The 18,595-nt window shown below is 36.1% G+C and overlaps 1 protein-coding gene across 2 annotated transcripts in view; it reads right to left on the reverse strand.

The window, feature by feature from the left end:
• GABA-B-R1 (gamma-aminobutyric acid type B receptor subunit 1) overlaps positions 1-15,996 on the reverse strand; it is a 194,835-nt gene extending 178,839 nt beyond the window's left edge. The window contains exons 1-2 of one of the 2 annotated variants that reach the window (XM_090395455.1): positions 15,622-15,996; positions 2,844-2,978 (exon numbers count right to left, since the gene is read on the reverse strand). In XM_090395455.1, the coding sequence (XP_090251581.1) occupies positions 2,844-2,978; positions 15,622-15,894 (408 nt within the window). In that variant the 5' untranslated portion in view covers positions 15,895-15,996. The remainder of the gene's footprint in view (positions 1-2,843; positions 2,979-15,621) is intronic. The other variant, XM_090395464.1, reaches the window with a different exon arrangement.
• Between the last annotated feature and the right edge of the window lie 2,599 nt (positions 15,997-18,595).

Below are 18,595 nucleotides of genomic sequence, written 5' to 3' on the forward strand. Positions count from 1 at the left end.
CTCAAGACCAAAATTGCAGCTTCATAATCCACTACACCAATACACCAACAGTAAAAAAACATTCACAAATCCAAATCACATTTCGAAAGGAGCAAATGCTGCAAACTTGCACCTATCCAAATTGTAATCAAGTCATCTTGTCTTTTGCCAAGGCCAATGGGTGCAACTTTTGTCCATCCAGTCCACAACTCTCACAAGGCTGACTTACAAGAAACACTCTTCTGTTCCAATTCCTGCACTGGTGACCATGGAAAAGTTAACCTCACCACTTGAGCAAGAATTGCTCACTTAATGCCACACCAAGTCTTCTGCCAGAAAGAAATCAGAAGAATCTTTAATAATATGGACACAAACAAGGGATTTGGCACCGATGGTATCCCCTGCTCCCATTGTTCTCCAGAATTAATATCGATCCTCAGGACTTGGAAAATGTGCTTGTCTGCCCATTCATGATGAATGAGAATTTCTAGTTGACAAGTAAAATCAGAAGAGGAGCTTCAATTTAATCACTAGTTTTATTGATGTAATGCTGATTCTTTTTCATTTTTATACCACAAAATAATAGTCAAAATAATAAAAAGAATAGTTTTCCGTATTTTACCTTACTTATTACATCTAATGGGGGAATGGTACTCATTGAAAACACCTTCTGTCCATTATTACTGATTCTGTCAAAAGGAAAACAACCAATGAGAAGATAAAATAAACATACATTATTTTACCTTTGTAGAATGCACTGCACGTATATCTGAAATAGATACATAGCCAACAGTGGTAATTAGCTTATTTCTTAGTCATTGAGGGGGAAAAGCATAATTTAATCATTAATAGCAGGTATTAAAACTTTAATTATATCAATTCCTAAATGTTTTGTTAATTATTTTGTCAGATGGACAAGGCCAGTGATGGCCTTGTCCATCTGACAAATGTTCTGGAGCCAATCAGAATTCAGAAATGCACTAATGTAGTTATATGTGTAAGGTTAGGTTTTAGGTTAGGTTTTTATAATACTGAATGTTTATCATATTTGCTTATAATGGCAGAGAAGAAAATATTTGCTTTTTTTTCTATAAAAGCAATTCAAAACATGTCAGAAGTGAAAAACAGTATTATTAATAAAAAATAATAATAAATGGTCTTGTATCACTCATAAAAGGCATGAATTTTTTTCTTCAGAATCTGAAAAACACATAAGTAGTTAACATTTGTTTCAAAACTGATAGTTATAGCATGACTATGATATAATTGGTGACTGTCACAAAGTACACCCAGGCTAACATCTGACAAGTGAGTTATTTGTGCTGGCTCCCCACTCAGGTGAGCCAGCACAAAATCTTTAAATTCATGCATATCTTATGCTGTCTTTTTGATTTATCCTATTCAAACAGCATGTATCCTACAGAATGAAAATAGGCCCACAATCTCTGTTCCAAAGAAAAGTGAAAAGTCAGCCAACAAACTACCATCCAATTTCTTTGATTTCTCTCAAAAACTATGGAGAAGCACATTGACAGCTAACTTCTGTACCACTGCCAGAGCTAATTAGCCACTAGCAACACAGATTCTACAACTCCAGATCTACAGCTGATCTTCTAGCCTTCACCACCACCACCTCTGGACTCAACACGTGGAAAAATCTGGAGAAACTCCCACAGTTGCTTGCAACATTGCGAAGGCAATGCAATTTGGCACAGAGGCCTGCTCAGCAAACTACCATCTAAATGGTCTGCCTTCTGTCCTCTTCTGCTGGATCACCAACTTTATCTCTGGTTGTTGAGTCATGATGGATGGTTTCTTCTCCTCATATTTCCCTACCAATGCAGGAGTACCCCAGGGCTCTGTACTTCTACTCACTCTCTTCCTCATGTACATCAGTGACTGCTTTCACTGACTTTAAATCTTATTCACAGCTTTTCAGATGATGTACACTTTATTCCTCCTTTTTATTTGACAAATCTTGTAATGTCTAATTATTAGAAACCTTAACATCAGCCATAACCAATGTCCTAAACTGATCTCCCTGCTATACTTCAATAGGGTGGGGACAGCCTTGTAGAATTCAATACCAACAAAACAAGGTCCTGTCTAATCTCTTGCAAGAAAGATCTCATATCCTTCCCCCTCTTACTTTTGATAATATCCAGATATCCAAACATGATTGGATATACTGGCCTGGTTAGCCAACTGGTTAACGTATCAGCTCTACAGCCAAAAGGCTGTGGGTTCGAATCCTACTGAAGGCATGGATGTTTGTGATTGTCTGTGAAAATTCTGGATGTGGTGGGCGATAGATAGCGTTGCCGTAGTTGTGGTTTGTTGTAGTTGGTAGACTGTAGTGGTGGAGACAGAGAGCTGTAGAGTAGGTACTCTCCCTTGATGAGTCTTTGGACTCCCTGGAGGTGTTACATAATATTGATAATAATAATAATAATGATGATGAGATTTCCTCTCTTGGACTAATCTACATCTCCAGCCTTTCCTGGTACAAACACATCTCGGTCATAGCTTCTACAGCTGCCAAAAAAACTGTACTTTTCTAAAGCACTACTTCACACTTGTACAGGTTACTAACACTATATAAATTCCAAATCCATCCAACCATGGAATATTACTCACACATTTGGTGCAATGCATCCAAATTCTAAAAATGCTTGATGCCATCTAGAAAAAGGACAATCTGATTAAGAGATGATTTCTCTTGCACAGATCCATATATCCTGTAATCAAAGTCAATAGCAATTCTAGAAAATTGTTATATAGTCTGTTGAGGTTTGAATGATTTATGATGTATTTATAATATAAATGAGTTACAAATTATTCAAATCATGTAAATCCTAACTTACCACAACTAAATTCCACATCTTAGCAGCCTCAGCTACAGTAGAACACACAATACTGCATCCTCCTAATAACATCAACTTCTGTGGTGGATTATATAAAAGATCATACATGACACTAGCTCCTAAACCTGGATTGCACTGCATAGAAAAAGGCATAAATAAAACCATGTCTATATTTAAATGATGTTTGATAATTATACTGTATTTTTTTTCAAAAATTATGAAAAAAGATTCAATGAAAAAAAAAACAGTAATGCTTTTAAGAAATTTAAAAAAAAACAGCAAAATATTTGACATAATCAAAGAAAAGCTGAAAAGGAAGTAAGAGATAAAGAGGGCAGTGGCGTAGCAATGGGGGGGGGGGGGATCCACCCTGGGCAGCACTTTGAACCTTACCCTATATGTTGTTTTGACTTTTTGTATAAATATATTTTTGGTGTGTATTGAGAGGGATAGCAAATTCAGGGACCGTCCCGGACGGTAAAAGCTCTAGCAATGCCACTGAAAGAGGGAGAACAGGAGATGAAGCCCAGTGCCAATAATTCACTGTTTTTTTGTTTGTTTGTTTTTTAAATTTTGGGAAAAATTACAAAATCTCAATATACAAATCTTAAGTATTATATTACTATCCTACATCTAAGATATGCGGGGGGGGGGAGGACATGAAATTTGCTTTAAAATATTTTATTTATTTATTTTTATTTTTTAAATAATACAAGAATAAGGTTATAACCAGTGCTTTCTTTTGGAAAAACAACAAAAAAAAAAGAAGATAGAATAATAATTTATTGTTCTTCCACTAGTAATGCTGGTATGATTGTTGCTCTGTCATTCAAAGTACAATGTATGAATTTGAAATATCAATAAAGAAAACCAGAGATCACCTGGATTGCACTGAATATCCAATTACTAAAAATATGGAACTAGTTCAATGGCTTTATACTTTTTTTTTTCCAGTTAAGTTTTTTGCTAACTGCAGAAATATATCACATGCTTCAAAAGTATCTTATATTAAACTCATATCAATAATTCTGCTACATATGTCAATTTGAATAATGCAACCAGTCGAACAGTAATTAATCACAAATCATATTTCTTAATACTTAATAGCAGGTATTATAACTTATTTAAAACTTATTAGAACAGGAATCAAAAATAAATTATCACATTATCAAGAAATTTACTAAAGAATTGATAACATGAAAATTAGTAATCATATAAAGCACAATAACTTGTCTGTGAGATCCTACAATCTTTATGAATGTATTCAGCATATGAACACAAAAGTATAAAATTGCAGCAGTGGCAATCTAAAATGATCACAAAGCATCTGTGATCATTTCATAGCACACTACTTAAAACACACACAACATCCAAAGAGTTTGTGTATTCATCTTTTATTAGCAATTAATAAATGTTTCGCTATCTGAGAGTGTTTCAAACCCACTGGTTTCTGTGGAACAACTAGTGATACCTTTTTTTTTGCCATGATAATTGCAGAAATACATATCAAAAGTTATAAACAATCATGTTCACTGCTATGAAGGGATATTACTGGAAGCAATCAGCATATGATACAGCTAGCCACCATTCAGGTCAGTTATTCCAGTGTGATAGATGTTGGACCTATAAAATATAGAAACTACTATAAGGAAAGAATATTTATTATTACACCCTCCATGGAGTCGACAGACTCATCATGCAAGGTTCATTCAAGTGACAACATATTTATCATATAGAATCTCAAAGTCCTTAACACTCATTGCATTAACAATGCACTCTGGTAATGCATTTTATTAATGCATTACCAGAGTGCATTGTTGCCCTATTTTAGTAAATTACTAAAATAGGGCATTTACAAATCCATGCTGACCATCATAAAGAATGTTATGTCCATCAACCCAATTCTGTATTCTATTCCTTACCAATCTCTCCAACACTTTAACCGCAACTGCAGTTATACAGACTGGCCTATCATTGGAGACTTCTGTCTTAGGACCATGCTTGTGCAGTGGTACTATTTTGCCTTCTTTCCACTCCTTAAGAACCCTACCCACTGCAAAACTTTCATTAAATAACCAGGTCAAGGGCATAGCCAACTGTGGTGTGCATTCCTTAAGAATACGTGGTGATATGTCATCCATTCCCACAGCCTTATTCACATCTAACCCAACCAACATCTGATACACCTCTGTTTCTTTCACTTCTAATTCTCCTAATACTTGCCTCTCTTCTATAAATTGCACTGGATCATTTATACCAGTATATATACACTGGTATAAATGATCACTGATAAAGTGCTCGTTCAATAATTCCACTATATCCTTTGCTGCAGCTGTTAGTCTGCTGCCATGACTATCCACCAATGTTAGTCTACCATAATTATTCTTCCTCTTGCTTGTTATGTAGCAGAAAAATTCCCTTGAGTTAACCTTGTCCTGACCAGCCAATCTCCTCTCATACTGCACCTTTTCTTTCTTTACCATGCTCATTTCCTTTCTAGCCCACACTTTATACTCTTCATGGAACTGATTCACCACCTGATTATCTTGTATCTTCTCCATAACATTTTCTTTTCCAGCACAGCTTGCTTGATTTTGCAAGGAATCAAGGGAATGAATGAGGTGGGGATAATGGTGAATGAGAAAGCAGGAGATCTATAAAGAATGAGGTAACTTGACATTAATTAGGTGGCAGTATGACTGATATCACTGCATGTTTAAAGGCAGATTCCAGTGAGTTAACAGTACCTCTAGCAAGCTTGTTTAACAAGTCTTGCAACATTATGAGTTCCAAAGAAGTGGAAAGTGAGAAACATTGTTCATGTTTCTAATAAAAAAATCTACCTCAATCCAAGCTCAGACTGTATGAACGAGAACAAGAACACGTGACATCGTCCAGTATTGTTCAACGTCAATAACGTTTTATATCTGCATTCTGTTATTTCAGTTTATGAATAGCCAGACAGTTATGATTTGTATTTATTAATTTCTCTTGTTTAAACTTTAAGTTATACTATTTACCCCTAAGATGTAAATCCTACAATTTACGAAACTTGTCAGGAACTATGATTTCAGTATATTGTATAACTGAATAATAAAAAATGTGGTGTAATCACCGAAATATGTCTTTTGAACCAATTAGCCAGAAGTCTATGCTTGCAATTGTTCGTGTGTTAAATCTTAAGTGCTGGGAAAAGTTGAATGGAGTGAAACAGACTAGGAAACAATTAAAAATAGTATTTAATGCTTCCGATTCATCTCAATTCCAGAGACATCGTCAGGGAGTACAAAATGAGACTGGTAACACACACACACACACACACACACACACACACACACACAAAGGCTGCACAAAACCAACTGAAAAGTGTGGACAAAAGACTAGGAGTCCTAACTAGGTGGAGCGCCCCTCTATGGATACCTGTCGGCAGCCTAAGATGTAAACTGGAATCTCGTAGTGTTAGTGTTTCCCATATTTTGGGAAGTTTAATGCAACTATATTTATTTAAATTAGGGTAATTTTTAAGAGCAGCAGCAGCAGCAGATTTTAAAAACAGTCTTTCTCTTTTAAATTTACTGTGATGGAACATGTCTTTTTCCAATTGATTCTGTGAGCTGTATCCAAAGCATGGTCTGCAAGGTAAGATTGTTACTGCAAATAATTTTTATGTTCTTCCATTCAGACAGTATGTACTGATCTTCCTGTCTGTCCATAGTAGGCCAACTTGCAGGAACAAGGAACTCTATATATACACCTGGAACTGAGAGGGGGAGAAATTTGTCTTTAGTGATGCTGTTTCATTCCATTAAACTTTATCATGGAGAAACATTGCTCTTCTTCATAAAGAAGTTGATAATTTGAATTACAGGCTAATCTGTGTATTTGGAGTTGTGGTTAAGATGTTGGATAGGTCAGTGAGAACTAGAATCCAGAAATGGGTTGATATAACAGTGTTCTTTGTAATGGTCAACAGGTATTTTACTGAAGATAAGATGAGTTTTAGCAATCTACTTACACATATTACAAGTTGCCAAATGCATTAGACAAGAGGTATGTAAATAAGCACCTTCGTAGCGTAATTGGAAGAACAATGGTACATTGCACCCTTTGATTGGAATAGGCGTAAGTTCGATTCTCGTCGCGACGGGAGGAATCTTTATCTGGGCGATTTCAATCGAAGGTGAGTTAGCTGATCTCATACGGAGGTAGAAGGATTTTTTTCTCCCAGAAACTCGGGTTTTTCATCCCGCATACAGACAAATCGGCCCTTCGGAACACACGCAATTTACAGACAAAAAATACTAGTTGTGGTAGAGGTGGGGGGTAGATGGCGTTGATGGAGATGATTCGTAGAAGAAGTTTGGTGTAGTGGATGAGACAGTTGTAGGTGTCCTCCTGCGATGAGTCTTCGGACTCCTTGGAGGTGTCACGAATAATAATAATAATAATAAATACAATGATATATTTAGATTTTGCAAGAGCCCTTGGCAGATTATGAAATATGAAAAATTTGTTGGTAATTAAATTGAAATAGATGGTTTGGATAATAATTAATGAGTTGGATAGGAGAATAACTATCTGATAGATGTCAGACAGCTATTCTCCTGGCTGTATTCTAGAAGAGAGGAAAGTCACCAGTAATGTATACTCCAAGAATCTAGGGGCCATTACTGTTTAATTTGCATGTTAATGACAATGGAAGGTTAAAATAGGGACATGCAGTTGTTTGTGGATTGATGCAAAGTTAGGGAGAGCTATGATCAGATGATGTGACTTTAATGATACTTAAAAAAAATAAAAATAAAATTTTAAAAAAATTAAGTTTAATTACTCATGTAAAGGAAATTAGAATTTATTTTTATATATTTTTATTTTGCTCATTGTAACATGAGCATCATTCAGGAGGAGAGCAAAATAATTGGTTACAACATTCAAAATATTAACACAATAATGAGTGAGTCAAACAGCATAAATCATACTTTTACATACCCCAGTCACAGCTGAATGAACAGGAGACAACACTGTTCAAGTTCCAAGGAACCAAATCAAGTGTAGTTGTGTAATTCAAAAAAATAAAATAAAATAAAATAAACAAAAATTCTGATTACCAGAAATTATTAATTTTAATATTTCATCAAAATTAAATTGATATCATCAAAGGAATAATAATACACTAGTACCAATACATGCATAGAAGCACTACATTAGTAAGTGAGAATGAACAGGAGAAATACAAAGAGGCATACCGACCTAAATTATACCACCTATTTAGTTTGACTGAGTGTTCTGGGCTGTTGGGCTTATTGTCTGCAGATGGCAAATTCCCAGATGAAAGGCAGTTTAATATAACTATATGTGTTTAGGTTAGGATAATTAGTGATGACAGAAGCAGATTCAAATAAACACCCCTAAAATTTAAAAATTTAATTCAAATTGCTTGGTGGAGTAAGGTAGTTTTTTTTTCCCCCATTGGATCCTGTGTGGATATCCAAGGCATGGTGGTATGCTAAATCTAAGCAGATATAATGGGGGAAATGGATGTTGTCTTTGTGCACTGATATCTTATTGCTAGCTGTCCCACTTGCTTGGCCATAACAGAAAGGGTTACAGCTGTAGGGCATCTGGTAGATCCCCAAATAAATTCAGAGGTTGCAGCTGGTCTTTAGGCAAGCAGATAAGGGATGATAACTTTCTATGTGGTTTGAAGGTAGTCATAAGATTGTACAGCAATCCCTCGATTAAGGCACTTAATGCGTTCTTTAAAACAGGCGCATTAATCGAAAACGCACTAATCGAATATAATAACCTATGAAAAAAAGTATAATTCATTCCTCAAATTTCTTTTTTGAACCCTTAATTTTTTTATAAAAAAATTAAGGTATGTCTCAGGGCCTAGTTAAAGGAAAACCATGAAGCTGAAAGACAATAAAACATATTCATAATATAAATTTTATTATTCTACTTCTTAACAAAGAATTGAGCTAACGTAGTTTGGTGGGCATTTTTTTCTTTTTTTCATACAACTGACGGTATGGCCCTATTGCCTCTTCTACTCTTCTGCAAATTTTACTGCTTCTCTCTTCATCAGAGTCAGCCTCTAAGCATTGCTGCTTAAAAACTTCGATTGAACGAAAAATATTTTCAAATTGTTTCTGTAAAATCTCTTTTGGCTGACTATCAGTAGTTAAATTTTCTTCATATTTTCCCACTGTGCATCTAAATTTAGCAGGTCGGAATCACTTAATTCTTCAGAATGAGATTTAATTAACTCTTGGACATTATCATTGAAGGGTAGAAAGAAATGAAGGAAGTACGAAATGGTCGCCAACATGTGAAATCATGCGCTTTATAGATAAAATTTGGCAAGCAGTTACCACTTTAAAAACTGCAATGATCATAAAAGAGAAGTTAATTTTCCAACGTGTAATAATAAACAAATCATCCCAGAAGACTGACTGATTACCCTATTATCAGAATGGATTCTCCTTTTTTGTGATATGCGCAGAAGTGTCAAAGGATCTCGAATCTGTGGGTGTACTATGGCAGACGACATAAATTTTGGCAGTAAAATTTGGAACATAGTATACATAGTGTACATGGAAGTAGTGTAGTATGCCATTAAAAATAACTTTGTAAAATGTTTTAATCACTAAATTATTTCATTCTGCTGAGTGATTTTTTTAAAATAGTTAGCCATAAAAATGTATAGATAGAAAATTTTTTAAAATTTGTATCATTATTTTTAAAATATATATAGGTGCACTAATCGAATTTTAGAGGCACACTAATCGAATTTGGGTATCGAAAAAAATGACACTAATCAGGGACGCATTTCGAGGGATTACTGTATTTCTTTGGGATCTTGGCCACATTTTCAGAGGTGCCACAAAGATACATGGAATGGTGATGGATTTGTGTAGTCTATATTTGATGGTGGAGTATGGGGGTGTTGGTATTCTTTTTGTCTGGTGAAAGCTGTAACAAATGGATAAAAAGGTGTTTTATATGTGTTTGAGTTAAGCAGTGAGTGCAGCATTATCACAGCAAATCAATTCTGCCCTGAGTTTTTATAATACCATACTGTTAGAGAGAAGGAAGGGATGATTTATCTTATTCTAATCTGGGAGTGAATGAGAAAAAGGTGTGGGGAGAAAGAGCATGGAAGAAAAGAAAAGAATTTGAAGGATGCTAGCAAAAGATGAATGAATAAGGCTGTGAGGAACATAATGTGTGGAGAATCAGCGATTTAGGATGTGCAGAATAGCATATTAGAGGAGTGGGTTGACTGGAGGAATGACACAGAGCATAACTATGGCAATGAAGCAAGGTCAAAATTAGATGAGATGAATGACCTTAAAGATAGGGTAAACTGGATAGCAAAGAATCTGAGAGCAATTTTAGAGACTGTGTAGCTGAAAAGCAAGTGCTAAAAAGAAGAATATAGTGAGTATCTGCAGCAGGCAGTGTGATATTGATGACCAGTTGCATCCCTTTCATAAGCATATATTAAATAAACTGTTAACAAATGATAATGATTATACTGATCATACTAATAATAATAATAACAATAATATTAAGGATACAGCATATATTAGAAGGATGAGAGGTAGTGATGGAGTGTTACTAATAACAGCAGATGAGTTCTGCTCTATCAGGGTAAGAAACCTAAGAGAAATGGCAAAAATGGCTCTGAGAGTTTATGATATCAGATACAAGTGGGCAGGACAGCATATTATTATTATTATTATTATTATTATTATTATTATTATTATTACATGACACATCCAGAGAGTCCAAAGACTCATCAAGAGAGGCACCTACTCGAACCAACGCCATCTACTGCCCATCACCACCACTTGTATTTTCACAGACAATTACAAACATCCATGCCCACAGTGGGATTTGAACCTACAGGTCTCGAGTTCATTAACGGAGGTCACAAGGGTCTGGTAAACAATGTCCTTCATGTATCCCCACAGGAAGAAATCAAGTGGCGTAATATTGGGCGAGCACGGAGGCCACAGAATCAGTCTACCATGCCCAACCTAGCACCCAGGAAAATGCATATCAAGAAATTCTCAGACAATAAGAACCCAAGCTGATGATTCAGGCTGATGATCTTCCAACTGGGGTAACAGATTACAGCATGTCCAGATAGTTCACCACTGTCACTGTTTTTTCTGCAAAGAAAAAGGGCCTCAAAACTTCTGAACATGATAAAGCACACCAGACATTCACCTTTGGACTATCTCTTTTGAACACTCAAATGGTGGAACGATTTTCTGATCCCATGTTCTGCGGTTATGATGATTTACCCTCCCTGATATGCAAAACACTGCTTCATCACTAAATATCCATCTCTATAGGTAATTTTCATCATCTTCGACTTTTTGACAAAATGTCTTGGGCAAATTGGAAATGGTGGGGTTTATCATCCAGCTGTAAAGCCTGCACAATCTATAGTTTGTAGGCACAACATTGAAGGTGGTTACGAACAACCCTCCAAACAGTCATTTATGTATACCTAACTGCAATCGTCTAGTTGATTTTTGTGGGCTTCACTAAAATGCTTACTGGATTCGATCAACATCTTGCAAAGTGCTCGGTCTTCCCACTCCTTTTTAGCTGAACACTACCAGTCTCTTGAAATTGCTTTAACCAATGCCAGATAGCATTATCTGAAATTAGATGTTTTCCATACTGAGTTCTGTAATGACATTGCATTGTGATAACGGATTCAAAAAACCAAAGCATGCACATTGCTCTCTCTTGAACAGCCACCATTTTGAAGTATGATGCTATATTATCTCCCAGACATTAATGCAGTGAGTATGGTATTGCCAAATAAAACTTTTTGAGTTACACTTTCATGTTCTGTAAGCAATTTTATTTTGTTGTTTCCTGTTTGAAAATTATAGGCCACAGAAACCCCAACAATAATTTAGAATTACCCTGTAGACTGGACAGAGGATACAAGTTATAATAATAAACCTCAATTTTTGTATTTTTGGAAATTATTTTAGGCAGCATATGATAGATGGAACACAAGCATCAAGTTTCGAACATGGCATCACAGTGTTAGAAAATTTATCCACGAGTGAGATGTCATCGTCGTACTCAGTTTGTGAGTGATCATGTAGTCTTGATTTGGGGAAGGAAGTGAAAAGGCATGGAACAATCTCAATGAGAAAGAAATTTATGTGGACTTACAAGAAAGATGATTATAAGACTTAGAAGCAAATCTGGGTAATACCACAAATGGAAGAATATGAAAGGAGAGAAATCAGCAATGCAAAGGAATCAGTTAACAAATATTTGTTAACAATAACACAAATTATACACCTCAAGTAAGAAAGATAAAGAAATCTGAGGAGAAATGGAAAGGAAATCAAAATGGATTTACTTGTATAATGAGACCTGTGGAGATCCATAATTATAGAATCACACATGTACCACGATAAAAATGATTTTATTGCACAGATATTCTGCCTGACGTATCATAAGAATTCATTAGTGTGAGCAAACAACAGTAAAGAATTTGAATAAAAGAAAAAGAGCACATATATTACATTAGAATCCATCTATACATACAATTGCTTGTTTGTTCATTAAAAACTATTTGAATGAAGATAAAAATAGATAATTTGAGTTTAAAAATTAAACTTAAGAATACAGTGAATAACAATTTCTCACACTTTAGAAATAGTAAGAGCCTGTGTAGCTAAGTGGATGTGGCATTTGCATACCACGGCGCTTGGCCGCACAAAGGAAGACTTGGTTTCGAGTCTAGTCGGCGACTAGAGGAAATTTTTCTAAGCCTTTTTTTTCGACCAGTTCCCGAGTTAGTCGATCTCTGGCACGGGCAAGTGGGTTTTTTCCTCCCGGAAACTCGGGTTTTTCATCCCGTAAACTCAAGTAAATCGACCGTAGAACCCACATTATTTCAGACATTAAATATATTGTGTTAGGGTTAGGGACCACGAGATGGCGGCACATTTGAGCCATCTCTCTTCACTGTGTACCGCTTAATTAGTGATAGCCTTGGGCCATCTATCTCTGATTGGTACCAGTGGAGATTGAACTGCCCACTCAGTCTCCAAAAGTTAGACAGGGCTAAATGGCCTTGCCTTCTCCCCATATATTAAAAAAAAAAAAAAAAAAAAAAAGGCGTTAGCTGATTTTTTTTTTTTTTTTTTTTTTTTTAGAAATAGTAAGAAAGTCATTACGACTGAAGTTAAGTGGATGAATAGGGCTTCAGCACTTTCTTTGTATAAATATTCATGTTTATACATGGGCCTGTGTAACAGTTTGGGGTTTTCCCATTGGATCCTGTGGCTAATGCTTTCAATTCTGTGTAGTACTTGGCCAGATTTGTAAGGTTTGATGAGCCCGACATGGTCTTGATGTTCAGAAATATGTTTACTTACTGATCTTCCTGTCTGTATGTAGTAAAAGAGGTGATGGTGGATAGAGATTTGAAATTCAGAGGACATATTGCCAGAGTTGGCAAAATAGCTCAGACAATCACTTGGATGCTAATGAACATATTGATAAAAAAAGAAAGGGAAGTTATTATCCCTTTTTATAATGCTGTGATTCGACCACATGTTGACTATAGTGATTTGGTCACCTGCAATTCTTGGTCATCAGGAGGTGGTGAGTGACAGGTGTGTGGGTTGCAGAGGAGAGGGGATATGATAGAAACTTATAAGTTACTAAAGGGATTCTATAAGCCTGACACAAGAAATTTTTCAATGCATTGGGAGTAGGGAAAAAACAAGGAATCACACTTGGAAGTTGTCTAAAAGTATGGTCAGTAAGGATGTGCCGATTAGGTTCTTTACTTGGAAAGTGAATGAGTGGAATGAATTGCCAGAGGTTTGTGAGTGCCCCAACAGTGAATAGGTCTAAGGGGATGTTCGACAAGCACTGTGTTAATGGATAGTTTGGGTCTCCCATGATGAGTCTTTTGACTCCATTGAGTACCCATAATAATGACAATAAAACAAGTTGCACAAACATGGTATGTGGTGTATATACCAGGTATTGTACACCCACACTTCCTAGAACCTAGTTCGGTGAATTGCCAAGAATAGTCAATTCATGCTGAAGGGGAGAAAGAAATGAAGGAATGAATTTTTATTTTATTTTATACCTTTTTTAATTTTGTTAATACTATACATACATTTTTTCCAACTGTTATACAAGGAAAATAGTTACCATTTTAAAAACTACACTGTTGATAAAAGAAAAGCTAAATTTTCCGACCTGTAATAATAAACAAACTCATCCCAAAAGACGGATTAATTATCCTATTATCGGAATGGATTCTCCTTCTTGTGACATGCGCAGAAGTGTCAAAGGATCTTGCATCTGTTGGCATACAGTAGCATCATCTGTAAGAATTAGTCTTTTGAAGAAGGTAAGAGATTATGAATTTGGTTGATGGGTTGTAGGTAGTGATGATTTTTGCCACTTGTTCAGAGATGCCTTTAACATATGGTATAGGAGTCCTGTGGACTTCTTGCCTTGGTTTCTGTTTAGCAGAGTTGTTAATTATTTTCAGAATTATTCTTGGGTTGTATCCATTGAGTAAAGCTGTTTGTTGGATAGTTTCCAGTTCTTTTAAGAGATCCTTTGGAGTAACAAATTTTGTGCATTAAACACTAAGGATTTCATAAAACCATACTTTTGAGGTGGATGAAGGCTGACATATTGTGGATAGTGTCCTGTAAAAGTTGGTTTTCAATAGACAGAAATGGATCCATGTTCCTGGTAAATGTGTACATCTAGAAAGGAAAATCCTTTTGATGATGCTTTTCTTAGTTATAGTAGAAAGGAGTCTGAAAGATTACAGCTTAGAGCACTGCAAATTATCAGGAAAAAAAGGATCTTTGCCTTTGAAAATCTATAAAGTTAAATATAAACAATGCCACTTCTTTGGCTATAAATAACAATGGTATTTACTATCCTTTTGTTTAGTCATAGTTTGCAATACTAAGCCACAGTCTTTTAAACTTTTTGCCTTCAATGACTATGATTTATGTATTAACCAAGATTTCACATTAGAAAGTATACAACTTTTAAAAATGCACTACTAGATGGTATTCAATGTATTTAGATCCTTCCCCTCCCCCCCCCCCAAAAAAAATTGTTTGTTTGTTAATGCATGTTCTCAGATGAGACCCAGAAGTTTGGAACAGCATCAAGTCAGCAAAACTCTTATTTATTAATAAAAGATATGCATATGGCCTCTTGGACAGAGTCCATACCTTTTAAGAACTGTTTCCTTAGCAACTCATGTTGAAAGCTTTAAACCTTTAAAGACTCCTTGGTAAATAAATACAATAAATAAAATAACAATGAATTGCCAAATCTTATTTATTTCACATTTAGTGTCTTTTATTTTATTTTGCTTATGTGTGGGAAAGTTTGGAGAGGGGAGGGGGGGGGGGTTCAACTTTAATACGGTTTAAAAAAACCTGCCGCCTGGGTAGAAATCGTGAAACTAGATAATTAGTGCAAGTTTTCTTCACTGTTCCCTACCCAAAATCCATAAACATTCCCACATTTCAATTTAGAAACTTAAAACTGTTGGCCCTGAAAACAGCTTAGTTCTTTTTTTTTTTTTTTAATTCTTTCCCAACTTAAAACTGTTAATTACTACTAAGTACTTTATGTTCGCATCATGGACAGTTTCGTGAATCGCTTGTCAACCCCTGTGAGAAAACAGGGGAAAAACCTATTAACGGTTACCATGGAAACAGGTTATGTTTACCTGACTATCATTCCAATGCATGCGTAGGTTATAACCAGGAAGTAGGTTGGCTTCTTTATTAACATCTTCTAGAGCCATCATAGCAGCAGGTAAACATCCCTGCCCTCCAAGCCAGCCTCCGAACCCTTCCATAGGAAAAATGGCAGCAATGTGCAGATCTTTTTCTTTTTCTTCATGGTGGGAATCTTTATTAATATATCCTGCATCATTAACGTAAGTCCTCGCTAAAAGTACATATTGAAACAGACATAAAAGAATTCTAATACTCAGCATCTACTCAAATGCACAAAAAGGCGTATACAATGTTAAGTGAATAAATTTTCAAAGCTATTCTAATAAATGTTGATTAACACGCCTAAACATACAGCTGAAGAATTGGATTTCTAAGCAGACCACCATTCAAATCCTTACTAAATTAACGCTAGGTGGCGCAGAGAATGTTCCTGTAAGTCCAAATAAAATATTACCAATTTTATCGTGGATCGTAAAACACTTTTTGAAACTAAAGCAAATGTCTTTGTCAATGGCGTAGGAATTCTTCGGCACTGGGGAAGTTGCCGAGGGCTTCAGCGCTCCAATTGTAGGATATTTTACAAAAATCGAAATTCTTACACTTTAAAAGGCGCTTAGCTACGAATTTGCTAAGGATTCTAAAAAACCTACCTATTACTGACTTTATGACAGCAGTTATTCAAATCATCACAAATCATCCGATTATTCAGTCCCACTCTTTTAACTATGTGTAGTGATGTCTTGTAACTCAATCTCCTAAAGCTAGATAGGTTTAAAGGCCTCGCCAACTCTCTGTAAGGGAATAAGCACCTCCATAGCACAATTGGAAGAACGACTGTACGTTTTTCAATTGAAGGTGAGTTAGCCGATCTCATACGGAGGTAGCAGGGTTTTTTTCTCCCGGAAACTCGGATTTTTCATCCCGCCTACAGACAAATCGGCCCTTCAGAACTGTGTTCTGAAGGGCCGATTTATAGACAAAAAATACTAGTTGTGATGGTGGTGGGTAGTAGATGGCATTGATGTAGGTGATTGGTAATAGAGGTTCTGTGTAGTAGTGGAGACGGAGAGTTGTAGAGTAGGTGTCCTCCCGCGATGAGTCTTCGGACTCCTTCGAGGTGTCACGAATAATAATAATAATAATAATAATAATAAAAGGTGCTGGCTTATTTATTTATTTATAAAAACAGCTAAGCCTTTCATTCCCCTATAGGCAGTAGGCAGTTTTAGTCCTATCTATCTTTCGGAAACTGAGGAGAAGAAAGTTTAATCGCCTTAGGTAGTCAGTCAGAGATAGCTGGTCCAAGAATGCCACTAATTATAAACGGTAGCTGATGAAAACACGATTTTTCCTTTTTCTTTAGGGGCTAGGAGGTCCTTCCCCCAAAGAAAAAGGAAAACACTAGAAAACTTTCCAAAAATCTTTTCATAATTAAAATTTATTTATTTATTTATTTATTTATTTATTTATTGTCATGTCGTCTATTTCTATACTATTTATGAATTAGTGATCATTGCAGATGCTCAGTCATAGGTCGTATGCGATGCGTAGTGTGTATTTTCAAATTGTCTACTCAACTCTCCCATCCACCCCCAAGATTAAATCCCGAGTGCGCTACTGGTTCTGTGGTTGATATTCTTGAGTTTACGGGACGAAAAACTCGAGTTTCGAGGAGAAAAAAAACCCAGCTTGCTGCTCTAGAGATTGACTAAGTCGGGAACCGGTTGAAGAACGGCTTAGAAAAATGTGCTCTAGTCGACGACTAGAATCGAGCCTAAGTCCTTCTTCGACCGACCTAGTGGAGATGATGCAAACGTTACTGCCACTGCACTACTCAGGCCTTATTATTATAACAATTTCTTTGAACAATGAAAACCATTAGAGGATATCATAATTGAAGCTCGCATTATTTATCACGAAATTTATAATAATAATAATTATTATTATTATTACATGTGCATCTATCTTCACTGAGTTTATGTACTCATGGAGGTGTCCGTAAGGTCCAAAACATTTCACTAAGAGCTAATCGACATCACACGATATCTGTTCTGCTTCTCTTTGAGCACATTCACCAACAAGGTATCAGTTAGGTACGTTGAACATTACATAGACCTGACGCTAGTCCCTCACTTTCTCATCCTCTCCAACTCATCCTTATTCCCAAGAAATCCAGATCAACAGATTTGCACAGTCCAGACAGGGCCTAATTAAGGCCTTATAATAACCATAATAACATCGATATCTCTTTTCAAGATATTCTTCAATAACCAGGTAATCCTATGAGCTACTTTAGCCACTTTTGCTATATGCATTTTGAACTTCAACTCCCTATCCAGAGAACCACAGCCAAATCCGATTAATCAATTTCCAGCAGTATAGTTACATCAATGAAGTGCACAGTTAGTCTTCTTATCCCAAAATGGAGAGCCTGTGTAGCTCAGTGGATGTGGCGTTTGCCAACCACCGCGCTTGGCCGCACGAAGGAAGACTTGGTTTCGAGTCTAGTCGGCGACTAGAGGAAATTTTTCTAAGCCTTTTTTCGACCGGTTCCAGAGTTAGTCGATCTCTGGCACGGGCAAGCAGGTTTTTCCTCCCGGAAACTCGGGTTTTTCGTCCTGTAAACTCAAGAAAATCGACCGTAGAACCCACATTATTTCAGACATTAAATATATTGTGTTAGGGTTAGGGACCACGAGATGGCGGCACATTTGAGCCGTCTCTCTTCACTGAGTACTGCTTAATTAGTGATAGCCTTGGGCCATCTATCTCTGATTGGTACCAGTGGAGATTGAACTGCCCACTCAGTCTCCAAAAGTTAGATAGGGCTAAATGGCCTCGCCTACTCCCCGTATACGGGGAATAAAAAGGCGTTAGCTGATTTTTTTTTTTTTTTTTGATCCCAAAATGGATGACCACATTAAACCGACAGTCATATTTCTTTGTATGTATTGCCAGTCA

The sequence above is a fragment of the Typopeltis vanoorti genome, chromosome 1, assembly GCF_054136105.1.
Source record: "Typopeltis vanoorti isolate ZY-2024b chromosome 1, IOZ_Tvanoo_1.0, whole genome shotgun sequence".
Classification (NCBI taxonomy): Eukaryota; Metazoa; Arthropoda; class Arachnida; order Uropygi; family Thelyphonidae; genus Typopeltis; species Typopeltis vanoorti.